We start from the raw sequence: 19,512 nt of genomic DNA, 5'->3' as shown, positions 1-19,512 counted from the left end.
AAATGTTGGGGTCCATGGCCAGGAAACTCCCCAGACCTTTAATCCCATCGAGAATCCTCAAGAGGCGGGGGGACAAACAAAAAGCCACCCACCAATTCTGATTATGCAATCAGGGCTGCCATCAGTCAGGATTGGGCCCAGAAGTTGATTGCCAACCTGCCAGGGTGAATTGCAGAGAGGGGTCTTGAAAGGGTCACTGCAAATATGGACTTTTGAATAAACTTCATGTCATTACATGTGCAGAGGAGAAATGCTGGGTATACTGGGAGAAGGGTGCTAAGGATAGAGCTGCCAGGGAAGAGGAGAAGAGGAAGGCCTAAGAGAAGGTTTATGGATGTGGTGATAGAGGACATGCAGGTGATGGGTGTGACAGAACAAGATGACGAGGACAGGAAGACATGGAAGAAGATGATCTGCTGTGGTAACTCCTAATGAGAGCAGCCAAAAGAAGAAGAAGAAGAAGAAACTTCATGTCATTGTCAATAAAAACCTTTGAAACTTCTGAACTGCTTATAATTCTACTTCAGTACACCAGAGAAACATCTGAGAGAAAAGATCTAAAAACACTAAAGCAGCAAACTTTGTGAAAACCAACACTTGGGCCCTACTCAGAACTTGTGGCCACGACTGTAGTTATCATACACATCACTAGATATTGTGTGTTTACATGTCGGGCTAATCAGTCCACTGAGTGGCATCATGCCGAGTTGTTACAGTGCGTATTTTCAGCTAGGATATTCCAGTACTGAAAATTTTAAAACAGTTCGGTACCAACGTTTCCAGATTTTCGGTACCAGAAGTAAATGTTTTCCTCTCAATCCCTCGAGACTCTCTAGCCTTTCTTAAGTAAAATCCTAGAGAAGGCCGTCATTATGCAGTTAAATGCCAACCTCAATAAACCTGCTATTCTTGATAAGTTTCAGTCGGTTTTCAGAACAAATCACAGTACAGAAGCTGCACTCGTTAAAGTAGTCAATGACTTGCGGGTCAATGCAGACAGAGGCCATTTATCTGTTCTCATCCTCTTAGATCTGAGTGCCGCATTTGATACCACTGATCATAATATTCTTAGAAATCGCCTTAGTCAATGGGTGGGCCTCTCTGGCAGGGTCTTAAATTGGTTTGAATCCTACCTGGCAGGTAGAAAATTTTTTGTTAGTTGTGGGAATTACAACTCGAAGACACATGATATCCTATATGATGTCCCACAAGGCTCTATCCTCGGCCCGCTGCTCTTTTCGATTTACATGCTTCCCTTAGGTCAGATTATCTTGGGGCACAACGTGAGTTACCACAGCTATACTGATGACACACAGCTGTACTTATCAATAGCGCCTGATGACCCCGACTCTCTTGATTCACTAACACAATGTCTGACTTGTGTTTCTAAATGGATGAGAAGTAATTTTCTCAAGCTAAATAAAGAAAAAACAGAAATTTTTGTGATTGGCAATAATGGATATAATGAGGTTATTAGAAATAAACCTGATGCATTAGGATTAAAAGTCAAGATGGAGGTAAAGAACTTAGGGGTAACTGTTGACTCGGACCTGAATTTTAAATCGCATATTCAGCAGATCACTAGGACAGCATTCACTTGAGAAATATAACAAAAGTTAGACCTCTTATATCATTGAAAGATGCTGAGAAAGGAGTTCATGCTTTTGTTTTCAGTCAACTAGATTATTGTGACACACTCCTCTCAGGACCACCCAAGAAAGACATAAATCACTTGCAACGAGTACAGAATGCAGTTGTGAGAATCCTAACTAGGAAAAGAAAATCCGAACACATCACACCAGTCTGAGCGTCACTACACTGGTTACCTGTGCCATTTAGAATTGACTTTAAAATCCTGTTGATGGTTTACAAAGCCTTAAATAATCTGCTCCATCTTATATATCGGAGTGTCTGACATCTTATACTCCAAATCGTAACCTCAGATCTTCAGATGAGTGTCTGCTTAGAATTCCAAGAGCTAAACTTAAAAGAAGTGGTGAGGCGGGCAGGCGGCCTTCTGCTGTTATGCACCTCACATCTGGAATAGCCTGCCAATAGGATGATACGGTGGAGCACTTTAAAAGATTATTATTATTCTATGTTAGTGTTCTCTTGTTCTAATTCTTACTTTGTCTCTTTTCTTCATCATGTAAAGCACTTTGAGCTACATTATTTATATGAAAATGTGCGACAGAAATAAATGTTGTTGTTGTATCAGCACAAGTAGATGTAAACTTAGTGTGAACTTTCACACGAATCAGGTATGCCAAGTAAATAAAGGCGTATGCCATATTTTCTTTTTTAATTGAGCTCAGAGAGACACCACCAATATTTAATAACCCAAAAGGACAGAGAAGAGGGAGAACGATGAATGGAGACCGCCCGAGGTCAGAGAAGGGGGAGCTTCTGCCGGTTGAAGGTGGTTAGGAAATAAGGGAAGCGAGGAATGATAATGAGGGACACGGTACGAGGAATATTGGTGGGTACAGAAAGGGGTCTGGAAGAGGCCAGCTGGGGTGGGGAGTCTGAATAAGCAGCGAATGAGTCGTTTCAAGCGAGGCCGAAATGATAAGAAATGGTTATATAAACTGTAACTTTTAACTTGTTTAGGGCTCGGCTCAGTTTGGCTTAATTGGGTTGAGTCCGCGTTGTTGTTTATCGCAGTAAAACTCATTCCTCTGTTTGCCTGTCCTCCGACTCCTAGAGCCTTCTTCCAGGGTGAGAATCTCCAGTGGATTTTCCGCCCCGACAGACGCCACTTGCTGCTCTACATGATAATGTCATCAGATGTTCAGGGATCCGTGAAACTCTTAACATGATTATTAGAAATGATTAAGATATAAAAATCATAAGAAAAAAACTTACAATGGCGGTTTTCTCCAATTCTGAGCCTTCATTGTTAGCAGCAAATACAATGGAAGCAATCAGGAAAAACACGGCTGCCAATAGCGTGAAAAAGAAGTCCTGTTGGAAGAGAAAGAGAAAAAATGAATTTGTGAATAGCGTTAAAAACAGGACATCCCACAACAGACTTAGGGACCGGACCTCAGTTGTTCATCTAGCCATATTTTTGACCCAAGATTCGATATTCGGAATTTCTGGACACGTTTTCATAATCTCTTGTCCTTTTCGACTAAACATTTGATGTTGAATGATTTCCATCAAATGGATCCAAATGCCATATTTTCATATCTGTGTTCTTTTCTTGTCTGTAAGATGCGTGCGGCTATCAATTTTAAAACATTCACCAGCGTAGGAAGTACAGTCGGCTCTTACAATTCGCGAGAAGGACGCAGGACCCCCATGAATTTGAAAATCCACAAATACTTTCAACAACGTAGGCTAACAAACACACACACAGGCAACAAACCTAAAGAACGATTAAATTATAATAATTCTTTACGTTTATATAGCGCCTTTCTCGCTATTCAAAGTACGTCCGTGAATGGGGAGCCACTTTGGCCAACACTAATGTGTAGCATCAGTCTGGACGAGGTGACGGCAGCCATTTCTGCACCATTACGCTCACCACACACGAGTCGTTAGGTGGTGAACTGGCGAAGAGAGAGAGAGAGAGAGAGAGAGAGAGAGAGGGAGAGAGAGTGAGAGAGAAAGAGAAAGTGAGTGAGAGAGAGAGAGAGCTGGTACAGGTGAGGAGAGAGAGACAGACAGAGAGAGTATGAGTGAGAGAGAGAGAGAGAGAGAGAGCTGGTGAAGGTGAGAGAGAGTGAGTGTGAGAGAGAGTGAGTAAGAGAAAGAGAAAGGGAGAGAGAGAGAGCTGGTACAGGTGAGAGTGAGAGTGAGAGTGAGAGAGAGAGAGAGAAAGTGAGAGAGAGAGAGAGAGAGAGAGAGAGCTGGAGAGAGAGTGAGAGAGAAAGAGAAAGTGAGTGAGAGAGAGAGAGAGCTGGTGAAGGTGAGAGAGAGTGAGTGTGAGAGAGAGTGAGAGAGAGAGTGAGAGAGTGAGTGAGAGAGAGAGAGAGAGCTGGTACAGGTGAGAGTGAGAGAGAGAGTGAGTTAAAGGGAGAGAGAGAGTGAGAGCTGGTGCAGGTGAGAGAGAGAGAGAGAGAGAGAGAGAGAGAGAGAGTGAGAGGGACAGTGAGAGAGAGAGAGCTGTTGCTGGTGAAGGTGAGAGAAAGTGAGAGAGAGGTGAGAGTGAGTGAGAGAGAGAGTGAGAGTGAGAGAGAGAGCTGGTGAGGGTGAGAGAGAGTGAGAGAGACAGAGAGAGTGAGTGAGTGAGAGAGAGAGAGAGAAAGTGAGAGAGTGACCCAGAAGGCAGGCAGCTGTCAGGAAGGCCCCCTCATGGAGCTCTCAGGGGCTGTTGTGGAGGAGGAGCTCCAGCTGAGTGACCAGGTGGTGCAGGCAGCTCGCCGCATTAGGAGTCCCATTGGCTCTCAATAACAGCACTGAGCACAGTTTCACCTTCTCCTGGCTTTATTTATGTGTTTTCCTCATTTGCTCGGCTCATTCCTCAGATTTGTTATCGCCGGTGGCGGGTCCAAGAGGCAACAGGTGGGATTCCAGTAGCGAAGGGCTGATTCCCACCATCACACCTGTACATCTAATATATTGCCTTTTCCTTGTCAGGTCTTCCCTTTCTTCTGTCCCTTGAGAGCACTTTCAGAGCCCCTAGTAGTGCTGCGTTTTGGACCCATGATTATATTCTGCATTTATTGTGCAAAATAAGAGGCAACAATTTGCAAAAAAATGTGAGATCTCAGCACAAGCAGATCATGTGTGTGAGGCTGGCTGCCACCCAGACAACGTGCAGAGTTTCTTTAGTTAACTCTAATTTTTTACAAAATTTAAAATATTTTCGTGGATATATTTATGGTAGTAAACAATAAAAATAAATCACATTGCATATATTTTATTCATTTATGATTTCCTGGACCTTTTTTTTTTTAAGTCTTCTTTACATTTTCTAGCCTGCGCAGTGTCACATCACACTGAAGGATCTTTTAGTGGGCTCAGGTAAGCTGAACAATCCCACCACCAAGCAGGAGGGCGCGCTGCTGCTAACTGTATCTCTGGTTTCCCTCCACAGTGTTGACCTGTTGCCAGGAGACACCGCCTAGTCCCGCCCCCACTCCCCTTATGGGATACCCAGCTCTGGAGGTGGTCTTGTGGCCCACCAAGTATCCTGAGACGGGCGTTCATTTGGCTGCACGAGGAGCTCCGGTGATTACGCCGATTTGCCGCAGGACTGTTTTATTTTTCTTATTTTATATTTCCACATTCTCCAGTAGGCTCCACTTCACCATCTCTTTCCCCTGATATGTGTTTTTCTCTCATTTTGATCCCAGAGGTCTACAGAGAGTTCCTTGGACTTCACGATTTGATTTTGTCCCCACCAGCGGGGTGAATTGTGGGACCCTCTTATCCGCAGGTCCACCTGTGCCTTTCTAAATGAGCCACCAATCAAGTTCTGAAGGAGAATTAAAGAAGACAGGAGGCAATGCGGTGGGCCACAGGAAAGGGTCCGAGTACTTCTATAAATTGGAGGTTTCAGAGTTGGATTTTTTAATGAATTTAGAGATCTTTCAGATAACGCGTTTTCACTTATGGGCAATCGAGTGATAATTGATGGGTAAAAATGGCAAATGTCTACGTTTAAAATGAAATCAGCAGCGCAATCAAACTGTGCGGAAAGTGAATTCCCACTTTGTGAATCCACCAGGTATGCATTTTAAGCTAAACTTCACATTTTCACCAAAGGAACCCTATTTTAATGACCCAAATTAATTACAAATAAATTGCTTTTTTATCGTTAAATAAAGCAAGACTGAACTAAAGTAGAATGAGGGGATTTCAATTTTCTGTTTCTTGTAAGTGCAACTGGTACAGCAGCGTTGGCGCGGTGTGTGACGCATTAACCCGACGTCATGTAAAGTTCCCCGTTTTAAGGCGGGGAATTTGCGTTTATGCAAATGACTTTAAAAAGGGAACTGCTGGAGCCCCACCCAGCTGACATCATCATCATCATGATCATCATCATCATCACAGCCAACACAAGTCATACGGGAACAGTGGACTTACGATTTGCCTCCAGCAGGTGATTCCAACTTTCTTATGGAACGTAGTGGCGAGCAAAACCAAAAGCAGGAGGCAGAAGAGGAAAACCGTGCAGCTGACAAACTCAAAAAAGTAGAGGGCTCCGCAGCTGACGCAGGTCTGGATGACTTCCTCGCAGATGAAGGCCACGAAGGACAGGACCTGTGGAGAGAGCAGAGAGGTTTATACGGAGGTTCGAAAAACTCCTACTATACGGCAGTCGAGTTCTAGCCATCGTTACGATAAAATTCCTACCATCAATTCTAGACTCAAGCGCCATTGATTTTCACTCCAACTTTATCATGAAGTCAAATGTTTGACACCAGAGCTCCGAGCCAGATCTCACCAGATCTCACCAGTGCTACCCGTCATCGACGCTCGTTACGTCTGAACGGCCCCCCCACCACCGAGCCTGTCTTTGAGACGTCACCAATGCCTCGACTTCTCCGGGCGTGCTTCAAATTTTTGCCACAAAAGTCTTTCAGTCGGAACAAACATCAGTGACGGAGGCGCAAAGTGGAAAACATCGAGGAAAGCCACTCCATGGCACGAGTGCACCCAAGGAATGGAGGAGAAGCTCGAAGAAGTCGGCCTGTGTGTGTCCAGCCGACCCCACCGCCATAATTCTCATTGTGACCAAAGGAGGGCACACGCCATTTATAATTCACGCTGCTCTTTCGGCTTCATTTTGGTAAAGTCAGACAACTCACCCGGGCCAGATAACGTTTACCGTCGAGTCTTCAACGAGGTCAGCGAGTACAGAAATTAAAACTTCACGCATGTTTTTGGGAGGTTAACTGCGCACTGGAAAATGTCAACTATTATCCTGTAATATAAAAAGGGTGAGTGGGCAGATTCAAACAACTACAGGCCAGTAAGCTGAATGGGCATCACAGGAAAATTAATGGAAGGAATTATTAAGGATAAGATTGAGCAACACCTGGCAAGGACAGTCAGGGTGAGGTCAGAAGAGGGAGGTCGTGTTTGACTAACAGGCTGGAACTCTATGAGGGTCAAACTAAAGGATACGACCAGAATGGAGGAGATGAGATTATTGATCTGGACTTTCAGTAACTATTTGATGAGGTGCCACAGGAGAGGGTGGGCATCAAACTAAAAGAAGGGGCAGTTCAGGGTGTGGGGTGTAGGTGGATGCCGAATTGGCTCAGACACAGGAAGCAGAGGGTGATGGTGCGAGGAACCTCATCAGAATTGGGCGACGTTAAGAGTGGTGACCAGCAGGGGGCAGTGCGGGGGCCGCTGCTATTTTTAATATCAATAAATTATTTAGATAGAAATATAAGTAACACGATGGTTAAGTTTGCAGATGATACCAAGACAGGTGGATTAGCAGGTCATCTGGAATCTGTTGAATCATCACAGAGGGACAGTAGACAGGCTTGGGCAGATTTGTGGCAGATGAAATTTATTGTCAGTAAATGTAAAGAGTTACACATAGGAAGTAAAATTGTGAGGTGTGAATACACAATGGGGGGTCTGAAAATCGAGAGTCCACCTTATGAGAAGGATTAGGAGTCGCAGTGCACTCGACACGATCAACTGCCAGACAGGCGCTGTGCCCCAATGCCTTTCCTCTTCATGCCTCTGCAGACCAGATGACTGACAGCTCTAACATCTCTGACATCACTTCCAGTGTTCAGCTGTCTGGACCCGCCTTTTCCTGCTGGAAGAAACTTATGACCAGAAGATCTGCCATCTTGAGACAGTTCAATTGGGAACTCGCGTCTGGAAAGACACTTTGGTGATTATTATGTGTTTGCTGCACATCAGTTACACGGGGTCACCTGGTGGTGTCTTAGCTCTTTATCGTGGTCTGTCTGTTCTCTTACATTAGATAGAAAGTGTGGTAGATGAACAGGCAGACACGTTTAAATCACCCCACACGTTTATTTACACGATCCATCTATTTACAACAGTGCACACCAAACTCCTAAAGTCCTGGCCAACCAACAATGCCTCACTTCTTCAGGCCGCCTCCTTGTCTCTCCTCCCAGACCTTGTCCTCTCTTCTCTCCCGACTCCAGCCATTGTATGAAGGGAGGCGGCCCCTTTTATATCCACCCAGATGTGCTCGAAATGCTTCCCGACAATCTTCCACCGGCACTCCCCAGTGTGGCGGAAGTGCCAGCTGCACCCCCGGAAGCACTCCGGGTGTCCCTGCTCCTCTTTCCCCCCAGCACGTCTGGGTGTGGCGGAAGTGCTGAGGTCCAGGGCTCCAAAGGCATAGGGGCGCCCCCTGGCAGTGACCACGGGCCCCTACAGAGATTGAGCTTCAAATCTCTGTACCCATGGCCCCCAAAGGTACCAGGGCAGTCGCCCCCACATGGCCTGGGGAAGGCGTAAGACCTCCTCCGGTCCTCCTGGGCATCCCGGCTGGGTCGCCCCAGCCATCTTCGACAATAGATAGATAGATAGATAGATAGAGAGATAGACAGATATGCAAGGCACTCTATAATAAGATATCTATCTATCATATAAAGCCTTTCTATTATATAGCGCCTTTCACATCTCTCTCATATAGTACCTTTCTATCATAGATAGATACCATATAATAAATAGACAGGCACTCTATAATAGATAGAAAGGTACTGTATAACAGATAGATATGCAAGGCACCGTATAATAGATAGATATTATCTATTATATAGTGCGTTGCATATCTGTCTATCATATAATGCCTATTATATAGTGCCTTTCACATCTCTCTCATATAGTACCTTTCTATCTATTAGATAGGCACTATATAACTGATAGATACATAGATAGATAGATAGATAGATAGATAGATAGAGCCTTTCATATCTATCTATCTATCTATTAAATAGTGCATTCTATCTATCTATCTATTAATTATATAGTGCCTTTCTATTATATAGCGCCTTTCACATCTCTCTCATATAGTACCTTTCTATCTATTAGATAGGCACTATATAACTGATAGATACATAGATAGATAGATATGAAAGGCACTATATAATAGATAGATAGATATGAAAGGCACTATCTATCTATCTATCTATTATATAGTGCCTTTCATATCTATCTATCTATCTATTATATAGTGCCTTTCACATCTATCTATATAATAGATAGATAGATAGATAGATAGATAGATAGATAGATAGATAGATAGATAGATAGATAGATAGATATGAAAGGCACTATATAATAGATAGATAGATAGATAAAGTGTTATCTATCTATATGTAACTTTTCACAGAAGTTCAACATTTAAATATATAAATGACTATTATAACAGACAACACTGCTCCCCTCAATTCCACGCCTGGATTATTAAACTGAAGCGGCACATCTGACTTTGCTGGAGTGTTTTCTTGACGCCCTTCGTTTCACTGGGTTTGTTGGCTCAAAGTCCTCAGTGCTGGTGTGTCACACAGAGAGGACACACAGCTTTGCTCCTAATGGCCGTCATTTTGTCTTCACGCTCAATTCTGTCTCCATTGTCCAGCGGGTCCACGGAGCCAAGAACTGGGCGCTGGTGGGTCAGTACTCTGTCACTAAGGTTGGGCCAACTCATGCAATGGCAGGGTCGTCTTTGTCATACCGTGAACCCAGCATTCTTGTAAAATGACTAACGCTTCTTTGGCTTACAGTAATCAGCTCCTAAAACACGGAAGGCCGACTAAAAAAGTTCTTCTCATTATCTGTAAACTTCCAGATTTACTACAAAGTGACTCACAACAATGGAATCCCCTTACATACCGTAAAAGGCCCGCTGATGCACTTCTGTCTTTGCGCACCTGTCCATGACATGATTGTCCCACATGAAGCAGGGATTTCCCTTTTAACACACACTCTATGCCGAGATGACGTGATTTTTTGGAGGGTCTTTCCTGTGTATGGACACAAGGAGCCGTCGCTGTTAGCCCCACTGCCTCAGAGTCCTCAGCCAGATACTCTCCGTGTGCCCCCCGTCCTGCATGCTCCGCTCATGGCTGTCCACGTTTGGATATTTGAGCTATGGGTGGGTGTCCTGGCCAGACTTGGTTGGTCTCCCCCATACCTTTGCAGGGTGGACTATAAGTTTTTTAGGGGGTGATTTTTGCTGTTGCGGAATGCATTCTGGGGTCACTTTATAATCAACGAGGGGCATTTTACAAAACAGACAACAGAATATTATTACCATAATATAAATGACTTATTTAGTGTCATCGGTATCAGAAAAGTCACAAATTAACCAGTGGATCAATTTAGTTTTCATTTTGTCCATCCATCCATCCATTTTCTAACCCGCTGAATCCGAACACAGGGTCATGGGGGTCTGCTGGAGCCAATCCCAGCCAACACAGGGCACAAGGCAGGAACCAATCCTGGGCAGGGTGCCAACCCACCACAGGACACACATACACACCAAGCACACACTAGGGCCAATTCAGAATCTCCAGTCCACTTAACCTGCACGTCTCTGGACTGTGGGAGGAAACCGGAGCGCCCGGAGGAAACCCACGCAGACACGGGCAGAACATGCAAACTGCACGCAGGGAGGACCCGGGAAGCGAACCGTTTTCATTTTGTTTCATTACAAAATTGTCAAAATATAAGAAATGTATTGATCTCATCAAAAGAAAACACTTCATGTAAGTTTGAAGATGAAAATTTAAACATGGGGTGTACGCTGAAAAGTTTAAAAATACGTTTTCAGCCAAGGCTCCTGCATCGATGTGGAAAGACCTACAAGATTATCAGTGGCTTCAGGACGCCATCCCCTCACATCGCTAAGAACAATCAGCTGGCTGATGACCTCAATGGACCTCTTTGCAGGGCCCATAAGCCCACCACGGCTCCAGTCCTCCTCCACACCTTCTACCAGTCAACCCGCGCTAAACATCTCTGAAGAGTCAACCCACAGAGAAAGCAGAAGATCCAGATGGCATCTCAACCACCTTGACATTGACGGTGCAGCAATCGGGACCCACTCACTGTGGGACCTCCGGAGTCTGATGGATCAGTGTGTGCCCAGGTCTGACCACCAGTCTGAAAGAGACCAATGTGATGGGGCAGGATTTTGAGGCACCCGCCAGTCATCCCAATCAATGACTATGAGGTGGAGGTCGTTCACCAGTTCATCTGCCTGGGTTCCACCATTAGAGACCACCTCTACCTGGATGATGAAACCAATAAACACATCAGGAAGGCCGCAGCAACTCTTGCCAACCTGACTACACGCGTCTGGGAGAATGCCAAACCAACAATCAAGACCAAGATCGTTTGTTCTTTATTTTGCCGTAGACCATCTCTTGTTTGTTTTCGCATGCCCCTTGGGGTGAGAGCGCCCCCTGGACCAAGGGCAGGTTAAGGGCCAGCAGAGTAGGATCCCCATTTGGCTCAGTGACTCAGTTTCTTAACTAAACCTTGGCGCACTTCCTCCCATCTTGTTGACTGCTGGGAGTTGAAGTCCTCTTGGTAGCCCGGCCTCAGGCTCCTCTCCCTAACCAGCTTATCCTCATTTAGGCCGAATGTCCTCACAGAGACTTCATCACACCTGCCCCACTGCTGCTTTATGAGGCCCCAGTTGCTTAACGTTCAACTTTGTGCCAAGCGTCCTCGCCTCAAACAGAAGTCACGGTTTTATGTCACATCTCCATTTTGTGAACCCGCTCAATTAGTTAAAGGTGTTCCCGTCACTGCCTTGACAATACAATTCTGTGCTGCCGATTGGCTAATGAAATGTACACTAAGGCCGGATTTATACTTCACACGACATGACATGTGCTCCTGCAGACGCTTCTGCTATTCAAGTGTTGTACTGCTTATACTTCGTGTAAATCTGGAAGATTCCACCAGGTGGCAGTGCAAGATATCATCACGGGGAGAACAGGTTCGGCTTCGCCATGTTGTGAATTGCCTAGAACATCCATGAAATTCCAAGGACACCTTGACGCAAAATCTCTGAAAAGGACGTTTAATGATTACATCCATCAATCCGGGGATGTGCCCATTCCAGCAAGCATCGGGCGCAAGACAGAAACAATCCCTGGACGGGGCATCAGCTCATTGCAAGGTGAATACAAGCACTCACATACACACACTGGCGGCATTTTAGTGTCACCAGATCCCCAAACCATCATGTCTTTGGAAGGAAACAGAAGCCCACTGTGGACACCCAGCAGGAAAACACGTAAACTCCAGGCAGGGACCACCAGGGACACGACTCCCTACTGTGAGGCAGCAGCACTACTGTCACCACAACATGTGTAATTATCATCAGTATTCATTATTTAAATGAAGTTAACGACTTATCTGTAAAATGTAACATACGCACTGTAATGCATTTCATCATGAAAGTGACATCAAGTATAAATCTAATTATTCTAAATGTGCGGAGAGCTGGAATATCAGAAATGGGACGTGTTCTGTAACGTGGCGATTGCTGCTGTCAGGTCAGGAGGAAGCCCCAGAAGCAGGTAGCGATTAACAACTGGGTCGGTTTTAAGATGACGTTTACGACGGTCTGCTTTAAAGATAAAGTAAACTACGAGGTTAAAGAGGACATTTCGAGATTTAAGCTGAAATTTCCACTTTAATTACAAAATTGACCTTTTTTTACCGTTTCCTTCCTATTTTTTCTCTGTGGCTCAAATACGCCGCCGTACATTCTGATGATGTTGTGAAGGTGCAAAAAAAAAAAGAAGATGGTATGCGAGACCTTTAAAATGTATCACGTCATTACGATGGAGAATATGCGACACTTGAATATAAAAGCACCACGAATGTTTTTGTATGTTGCCATTTTGCTTAACCGTTCATCAAACATCGAAGTGTGCAAATCGATCCTGGAGGATCCTCAAAGCGGCTTTCTGTCACATGGAGACCCTGACGTCACGTTCCGACTTGATCACTTGTTTAAAATGATGACGGGAATTAGTCCAGTGGATTGAGACGCTTATTTTAAAATGAGTTCATCAAGATCACGAGGACACAGCTGGAAACTTATGAAGGAGAAATTTCACAGAAACGTTAGGAAGTTTTTATTTACACAAAGAACGACAGACGCTTGGAATAAACGAACAAGTAGTGTGGTGGACAGGAGGACTTTTGGGACTTTCAAAACTCGACTTGATGTTATTTTAGAAGAAATAAGTGGATAAGAATGGTGAGCTTTGTTCGACTGAATGGCCTGATCTTGTCTAAATCTTTATAATGTTCTAATAAATGCCAACAGTGTTAAGAAGCCATGAGGAAGGCTAACAGACTGTCAGGTTATATAGCGCCTTGATATGTGGAGTACAAGTCACAGGAGGTTCTGCTCAAGCTTTATAACACACTGGTGAGGCCTCATCTGGAGTCCTGGGTGCAGTTTTGGTCTCCAGGCTACAAAAAGGACAAAGCAGCACAAGAGAAGGTCCAGAGAAGAACAACCAGGTGCCAGGGCTACAGGGGATGAGTTAGGAGGAAAGATTCAAAGAGCTTGTTAGGTTTTAATTCATAATGAGAGGTCTGAAATTGAATGTCCACCTTATAAGAATTGATGAGTCATAGTGGACTCAACATTATCAACTGTCAGACAGTGTTCAGAGGCCATTAAGGAGGCTAACAGAATGTCATGTTATATAGCGCCTTGATGTGTGGAGCGCAAGTCACAGGAAGTTCTGCTCAAGCTTTATAACACACTGGTGAGGCCTCATCTGGAGTCCTGGGTCCAGTTTTGGTCTCCAGGCTACAAGAAGGACATAACAGCACAAGAAAAGGTCCAGAGAAGAGCGACCAGGCTGATTCAGTGCTACAGGGGATGAGTGATGAGGAAAAGTTTAAAGAGCTGAGCCTTTACAGTTTAAACAAAAGAAGATTAAGAGGAGACCTGACTGAGGTGTTTAAAATTATGAAGTGAATTAGTCCAGTGGATCGAGACGGTTATTTTAAAATGAGTTCATCAAGAACAGGAGGACACAGTTGGAAACTTGTGAATGGGAAATTTCCATAAACATCAGGAAGTTTTTCTTTACACAAAGAACAACAGACACTTGGAATAAGCGACCAAGTAATGTGGTGGACAATAAGACATTAGGGACTTTCAAAACTCGACTTGATGTTTTTTTGGAAGAAATAAGTGGTCAGGACTGGCGAGCTGTGTTCGGCTGAATGGCTTGTTCTCGTCCAGATGGTCCTAATGATCACATGACGCCCCCCGACTTTTTGCTGGTACTGCAACTATATTTTCGTTAATTTCTGAGCACCTGCTCTGAGGACGCATCAAATGAATGTTGGGAACGTGTGGCAGCCAGGATGTGTGCAGGTATGCGTTGTGAGCGCGAAGTATAAACGGGCCCTAAGATGCCACCGCCACAGACAGATCACCCAAACCAGGTGCTGATCACATCAGTAATGTATTTGGATTTTTTTATTTTTGAAATAACCTCATTTCTGATAAAGACATCATTAAACATAACTGAGAACAATCCCGAAGTGTCTACTTGTGTAAGAGGAGGTGGGACGGATAAAGTAAATGAAGATCTGAAGAAATCGGGCTTGACTGGCAAGGAGAACCGGGCAGGATGGAGAAAGTTGATAAAAGTGCATTAACCCCACATAGAGGATGACGAGGAAGAAGAAGATTCACTTTCAAGTAAGTTTAATATTCTGATTTTGTGCTGGAAAAAGATGGGGGCGGCACCCATAATGGATAAAAAAAGCCCAGTGGACTGTTGCTGATGGATGAGAATACCGTTGGCAGCCCTGATGCAGGCGAGACAGTTAAAAAGGAGCCCCCAATCCGAGACTTAAAATGAGGAAGTGCCCTCCCTTCGAGCGATCCTGAAAGAACTGCAGGTTTGGCAGAGGCAGACCACAAGGGTGCAAAAATAGACACAGAGGAAGAAGTTCTGAGTCCGTTGGGGGGCCAAGTGCGAGTAAGGCTTTATTTGGACTCCGTATGAAAACACGACGAGCAACAGAAAAACGAAAGTCAATTCACACAGCTAGCTTTCCAATTTACTGCAAGGCGAGCCTCCAAGTAATGAAATGACGTTTTAATGGGACACGGTGGCACAACTGGCTTATAGAAAAAGTTTAATTGTGAGTTTAATATAGCGCCTTGCATCGGTCTGAAAAGATCACACTGACGTAGGCACCTGCAGCGTCCCAGATGTTGATTTCAAGATACCAGACATGGGGGGACCGGACAGATGTTAAGTGCGATGATTTTACACGCTAGCACACTTGTGCCCCCTTTGCCATTATGAGTTCTTTGTGGGGTCCCCATGTGCCTGATGTTCCCCATGTTCTCCATACACCTCGGTCCCACACCTCCTCGCCAGTCACAACTCTTTTCCTTCCAATCTTCTTGGACTTTATCCATCCACCTCCGCTTTGGCCTCCTTCACTTTCTCTTCCATTCCCTTCACACATCATCATCATCTCTCCACCTCATATCTCCACACCACTTCACCCTACATTCTTGGACTTTGAGGCGTCGCTCCCACTTTTGTTGTACCTCTGATTGTTTCATTTCTTATTCTGTCCGTCATTGTTACTCCACACATCCATCTCCACCTCCTCATTTCTGCCACATCCACCTTCTTCTCCTGCTCTGTCCCCTTTACTGCCCATGTCTCAGCTCCATATATCATGGCTGCTCTTACCTCTTGTACCCTTCGCCGTAATTCTTCATTCACACAACACTCCTGATCCCTTCTTCCAATTGTTCCATCCACACAACACTCTGAGTTATCTCTGTGTCTAATTCTCCATCTTGATCCACCACCGACCCCAGATACTGTATTTCAACTTCTCCACTCTTTTCTAGAGCTCCCCCTGCAGGCTAACTTCTGAATCCTGACCATTACACCTCAGATGTTCTGTCATCTTCTTCTTCCTATTTAACTTCAATCCTCATCTTCCAGAGCCCTTCTCCATTCTTCCAACTTCCTCTCCACTTCCTCCTTTCTGGGGGTACACAATACAAAGTCATCAGCACCAAGCCTGCGCCGGTGGATTGGTCTTTTATCGCATGAGTCAACCCCTCCATAATGAGATCAAAGAGATAAGGACTTCAAGAAGACCCCTGGTGCAGACCTCCTCTAACTGGGGTCTTGTCTGTTACCCCCAACACTGCTTGTAACCCGAGTCCTCACTACCCTCATACGTATTCTGGACAATCCTCACACACTCCTCCGGTCCTCCTTTCTCTCTCGTGCACCTCCAGACCTCCTGACGTGGCATCTTCTCCAAAGCATTCAATGCCATATGCTGACCTCCTTGTTTGTCTTAACAACACCACCATTTATTTCTGGAGCTCATTTTCATATAAATGGTGTAACACAAAGTGCTTTACAAGATGAAGATAGAAAAGTTTATAAAAAACAAACATTAAAGATTAGGCGATACTACCCTCCTTCTTTTTTGGGTTTCCCTGTCTTCTTAGAGAGTCAAGGCTGGGGGGCTGTCAAGCCCATTGCGGCACTCCTTGTGTGATTTTGGGCTATATAGTAATAAATTGTATTGTATTGTACGTAACAAAAGAATAAAAGTGAGGTCTGACGGTCGGAAGAGCAGAAAAAAAAAACAACTCCAGATGGAAAGGAGAAAAACAAAATCTGCTGGGGTCCCAAGGCCACGAGACCACCCAGTCCACACTGGGCACTCTACCCAACATAAACATTCCTGATGCTTCTCTATTAGTTGTCTCAATGCAAAGATGGCATCAGTTGTTCCTCTCCCTGGCATTAAACCAAACTGCTCCTCCCCTATGGTGGTCTCTTTCCTAAGCCTCCATAAGCCTTTCCTAAATTCCCATGGTGTGTGACATCAGCTTTACCCTTTTAGAGTTTTCCCAATCCTGATCATCCCCCTTCTCTCCTTATCAATGGGCACAATCCCACTGTTCCTCCATTCCTGTTCATTGACCTTTTACATTTGAGCCCACCACACATGACTCCCTCTTCTTCTAAACCCGCGGTTCTCAAACTCCTTTAGAATTTCTTGCGTGGCGGTCCCTTTAAAAATTGTTTGATGGCTTGCGGACCCTTTTATTAAAAATTTTTAAAAATTAATATTATTTCAAGAAAATTGGGGGTGCCAAATACTTTGCACAAGGGTGCCACATACCCACTGCGCGGCACTGCATAGGTACAGGCTGCTGTAAATAAGACATTTTTGACAAACAATAATTAATTCAGAAAAATATTACGTACATCTTAGTTATTAAATTTAAGTTAAAATGGGATGGATGGATGCATATCAGATCATCAAGACTGTTTTCTTCATTGACGATTTTTCAAACCGCCTCTTAGCAATCGCTTTATTTTGAATTGTCTCATTATGAACATTTTTACTTCACTTGCGTTGAGCGGGCGATTTCACCAATTAAAACCACAAAAATCGTAAAATATGTTGTTTGTTGATTATCTTATCGCTCTTATTTGCTTCTAAAATATACGAAAACTGTGTTTCGATTCTACGGAAGAAACGATAATTTTTGATTATGATAAAAATAATAAGGGCTGGTTTGTGCCGAGCGATGACGGTGGGAAAACAATGCGGTGGCAGCGAATAATGGAACAGCGGATTAGTGGTCGGGTCTGGGTGGTGGGGGTAACGACGGAGCTCAGTCACTTACTTGGTAAAGGTTAATAATTATAAAAATATAAATAGTATAAATATGCAATCATTTCTCATGGTCCCACCGAAACCCTAGGGAACTGCGGAGCCCAGTTTGAGAACTGCTGTTCTAAACTCTTCCACCCTTCTGCTGGTATCTCGTCCAGTCCTGTTGCCTTTCGTCTTTCATTCTTTTCAGTGCCTCCTTCACTTCCTCCCTCCCTCCTTCCTTATTTTTGGCACTCGATCCTTCAGTTGGTTCTCCGTCTCCAAACACTAAACCTTGGATTTTCTTCATCAAACAGTTTTTCAAAGTACCCTGTCCGTCTTTTCTCATGCTCACTCCAGACCACCCCCTTGGCCATCTTGGTTTCTTTTCTCTGACTAAAATCCCCCCATCCCAACCCCTTTGTTCTTACCCTTCACTCTTCTAAAAATCCTTCTGTTTCCCTCTGGGGTCTCCAATTTTTCCTACAGGTCCTCCAAAGCTTGTGCCCTGCCTTGGCTCTCGCCACGGGTATGAAAAGGGTGAGGGACCAAGAAAGGAATTTCAAAAGGCATGGGGACGAGTGGCCAAAGGATTTGTTAGTCACATCAATGGGACATGTCACTTTTTTATTGTTAATAAATTTGTAAAAATTCCTGTTTTTCACTTTGTCATTCCTGGGTATCGAGTGTTGCTTGGTGAGAAGAAAACAAAAATTGAAAGGATTTTAGCACAAGGCTGTAAACATAAGAAAATGTGTAAAAAGTGTCGGGGTCTGACTGTCTCCATCCATGGTGTGTACATGTGAACTGATCCCACCAAATTCAGCCTTGACTCCCCATTTATGCAAGTGAAGACCCCGGGCTATGTTTCATTCCAAAATCCAGTTGGTACCCCCAACCCCAGAGACACGGCACGACCCGGCATTTAATATTCACAAATCGATCAGCCCCAACATTCTAAACACTGCCAGGTGAAGTGCCCACTTTGATTATCTTGTTACATTGGCACCTGATACATCCATCCATCCTCTTCCGTTTATCCGAGGTCGGGTCGCGGGGGCAGCAGCTTGAGCAGAGAGGCCCAGACTTCCCTCTCCCCGGCCACTTCTTCCAGCCCTTCCAGGTGAATCCCAAGGCTTTCCCAGGCCAGCCGGGAGACATAGTCCCTCCAGCATGTCCTGGGTCTTCCCCGGTGGCTTCTCCCGGTTGGACGTGCCTGGAACACCTCACCAGGGAGACGTCCAGGAGGCATCCTGATCAGATGCCCGAGTCACCTCATCTGACTCCTCTCGATGTGGAGGAGCAGCGGCTCTACTCTGAGCTCCTCACCCCATCTTTAAGGGAAAGCCCGGACACCCTGCGGAGGAAACTCATTTCAGCCGCTTGTATTCGCGATCTCGTTCTTTCGGTCACTACCCATAGCTCATGATCATAGGTGAGGGTAGGAGCGTAGATCGACTGGTAAATGGAGAGCCCCGCTTTGCGGCTCAGCTCCTTTTTCACCACGACAGACCAATGCAGAGCCCGCATCACTGTGGACGCCGCATGCACCTGACACAATATCTCACAAAAGCGAGTACACCCCTCACATGGGACAACACTGAAGATGTGACACTTTGACACAATGTAAAGTAGTCCGTGTACATCTTGTATCACGGTGTGAATTTGCTGTCCCCTCAAAATAACTCAACACACAGCCATTAATGTTAACAAGAGTGAGTCCACCCGTAAGTGACAAATGTCCAAATTGTGCCCAATTAACTATTTTCCCTCCCCGGTGCCATGTAACTCGCTAGTGTTACAAGGCCTCAGGTGTGTTAAATTTGCTGTTATCGCCCTCACACTCTCTCATACTGGTCACTGGAAGTTCAACATGGCACCTCATGGCAAAGAACA

The 19,512-nt window shown here is 44.8% G+C and overlaps 1 protein-coding gene across 2 annotated transcripts in view; it reads right to left on the bottom strand.

Moving 5' to 3' along the window:
* The window catches only part of cmtm6 (CKLF-like MARVEL transmembrane domain containing 6), a 65,706-nt gene that overhangs the window by 3,835 nt on the left and 42,359 nt on the right, over positions 1-19,512 (bottom strand). For both annotated transcript variants that reach the window (XM_039736601.1, XM_039736600.1), the window contains 2 exons: positions 6,037-6,213; positions 2,866-2,964 (listed from right to left, as the gene is read on the bottom strand). In XM_039736601.1, coding sequence (XP_039592535.1) covers positions 2,866-2,964; positions 6,037-6,213 — 276 coding nt within the window. The remainder of the gene's footprint in view (positions 1-2,865; positions 2,965-6,036; positions 6,214-19,512) is intronic.

The sequence above is a fragment of the Polypterus senegalus genome, chromosome 15 (genome assembly GCF_016835505.1).
Source record: "Polypterus senegalus isolate Bchr_013 chromosome 15, ASM1683550v1, whole genome shotgun sequence".
In the NCBI taxonomy this organism is placed as follows: Eukaryota; Metazoa; Chordata; class Cladistia; order Polypteriformes; family Polypteridae; genus Polypterus; species Polypterus senegalus.
Note: the sequence above shows the minus strand (reverse complement) of the source record. Positions and strands in the feature narration are given on the sequence as shown.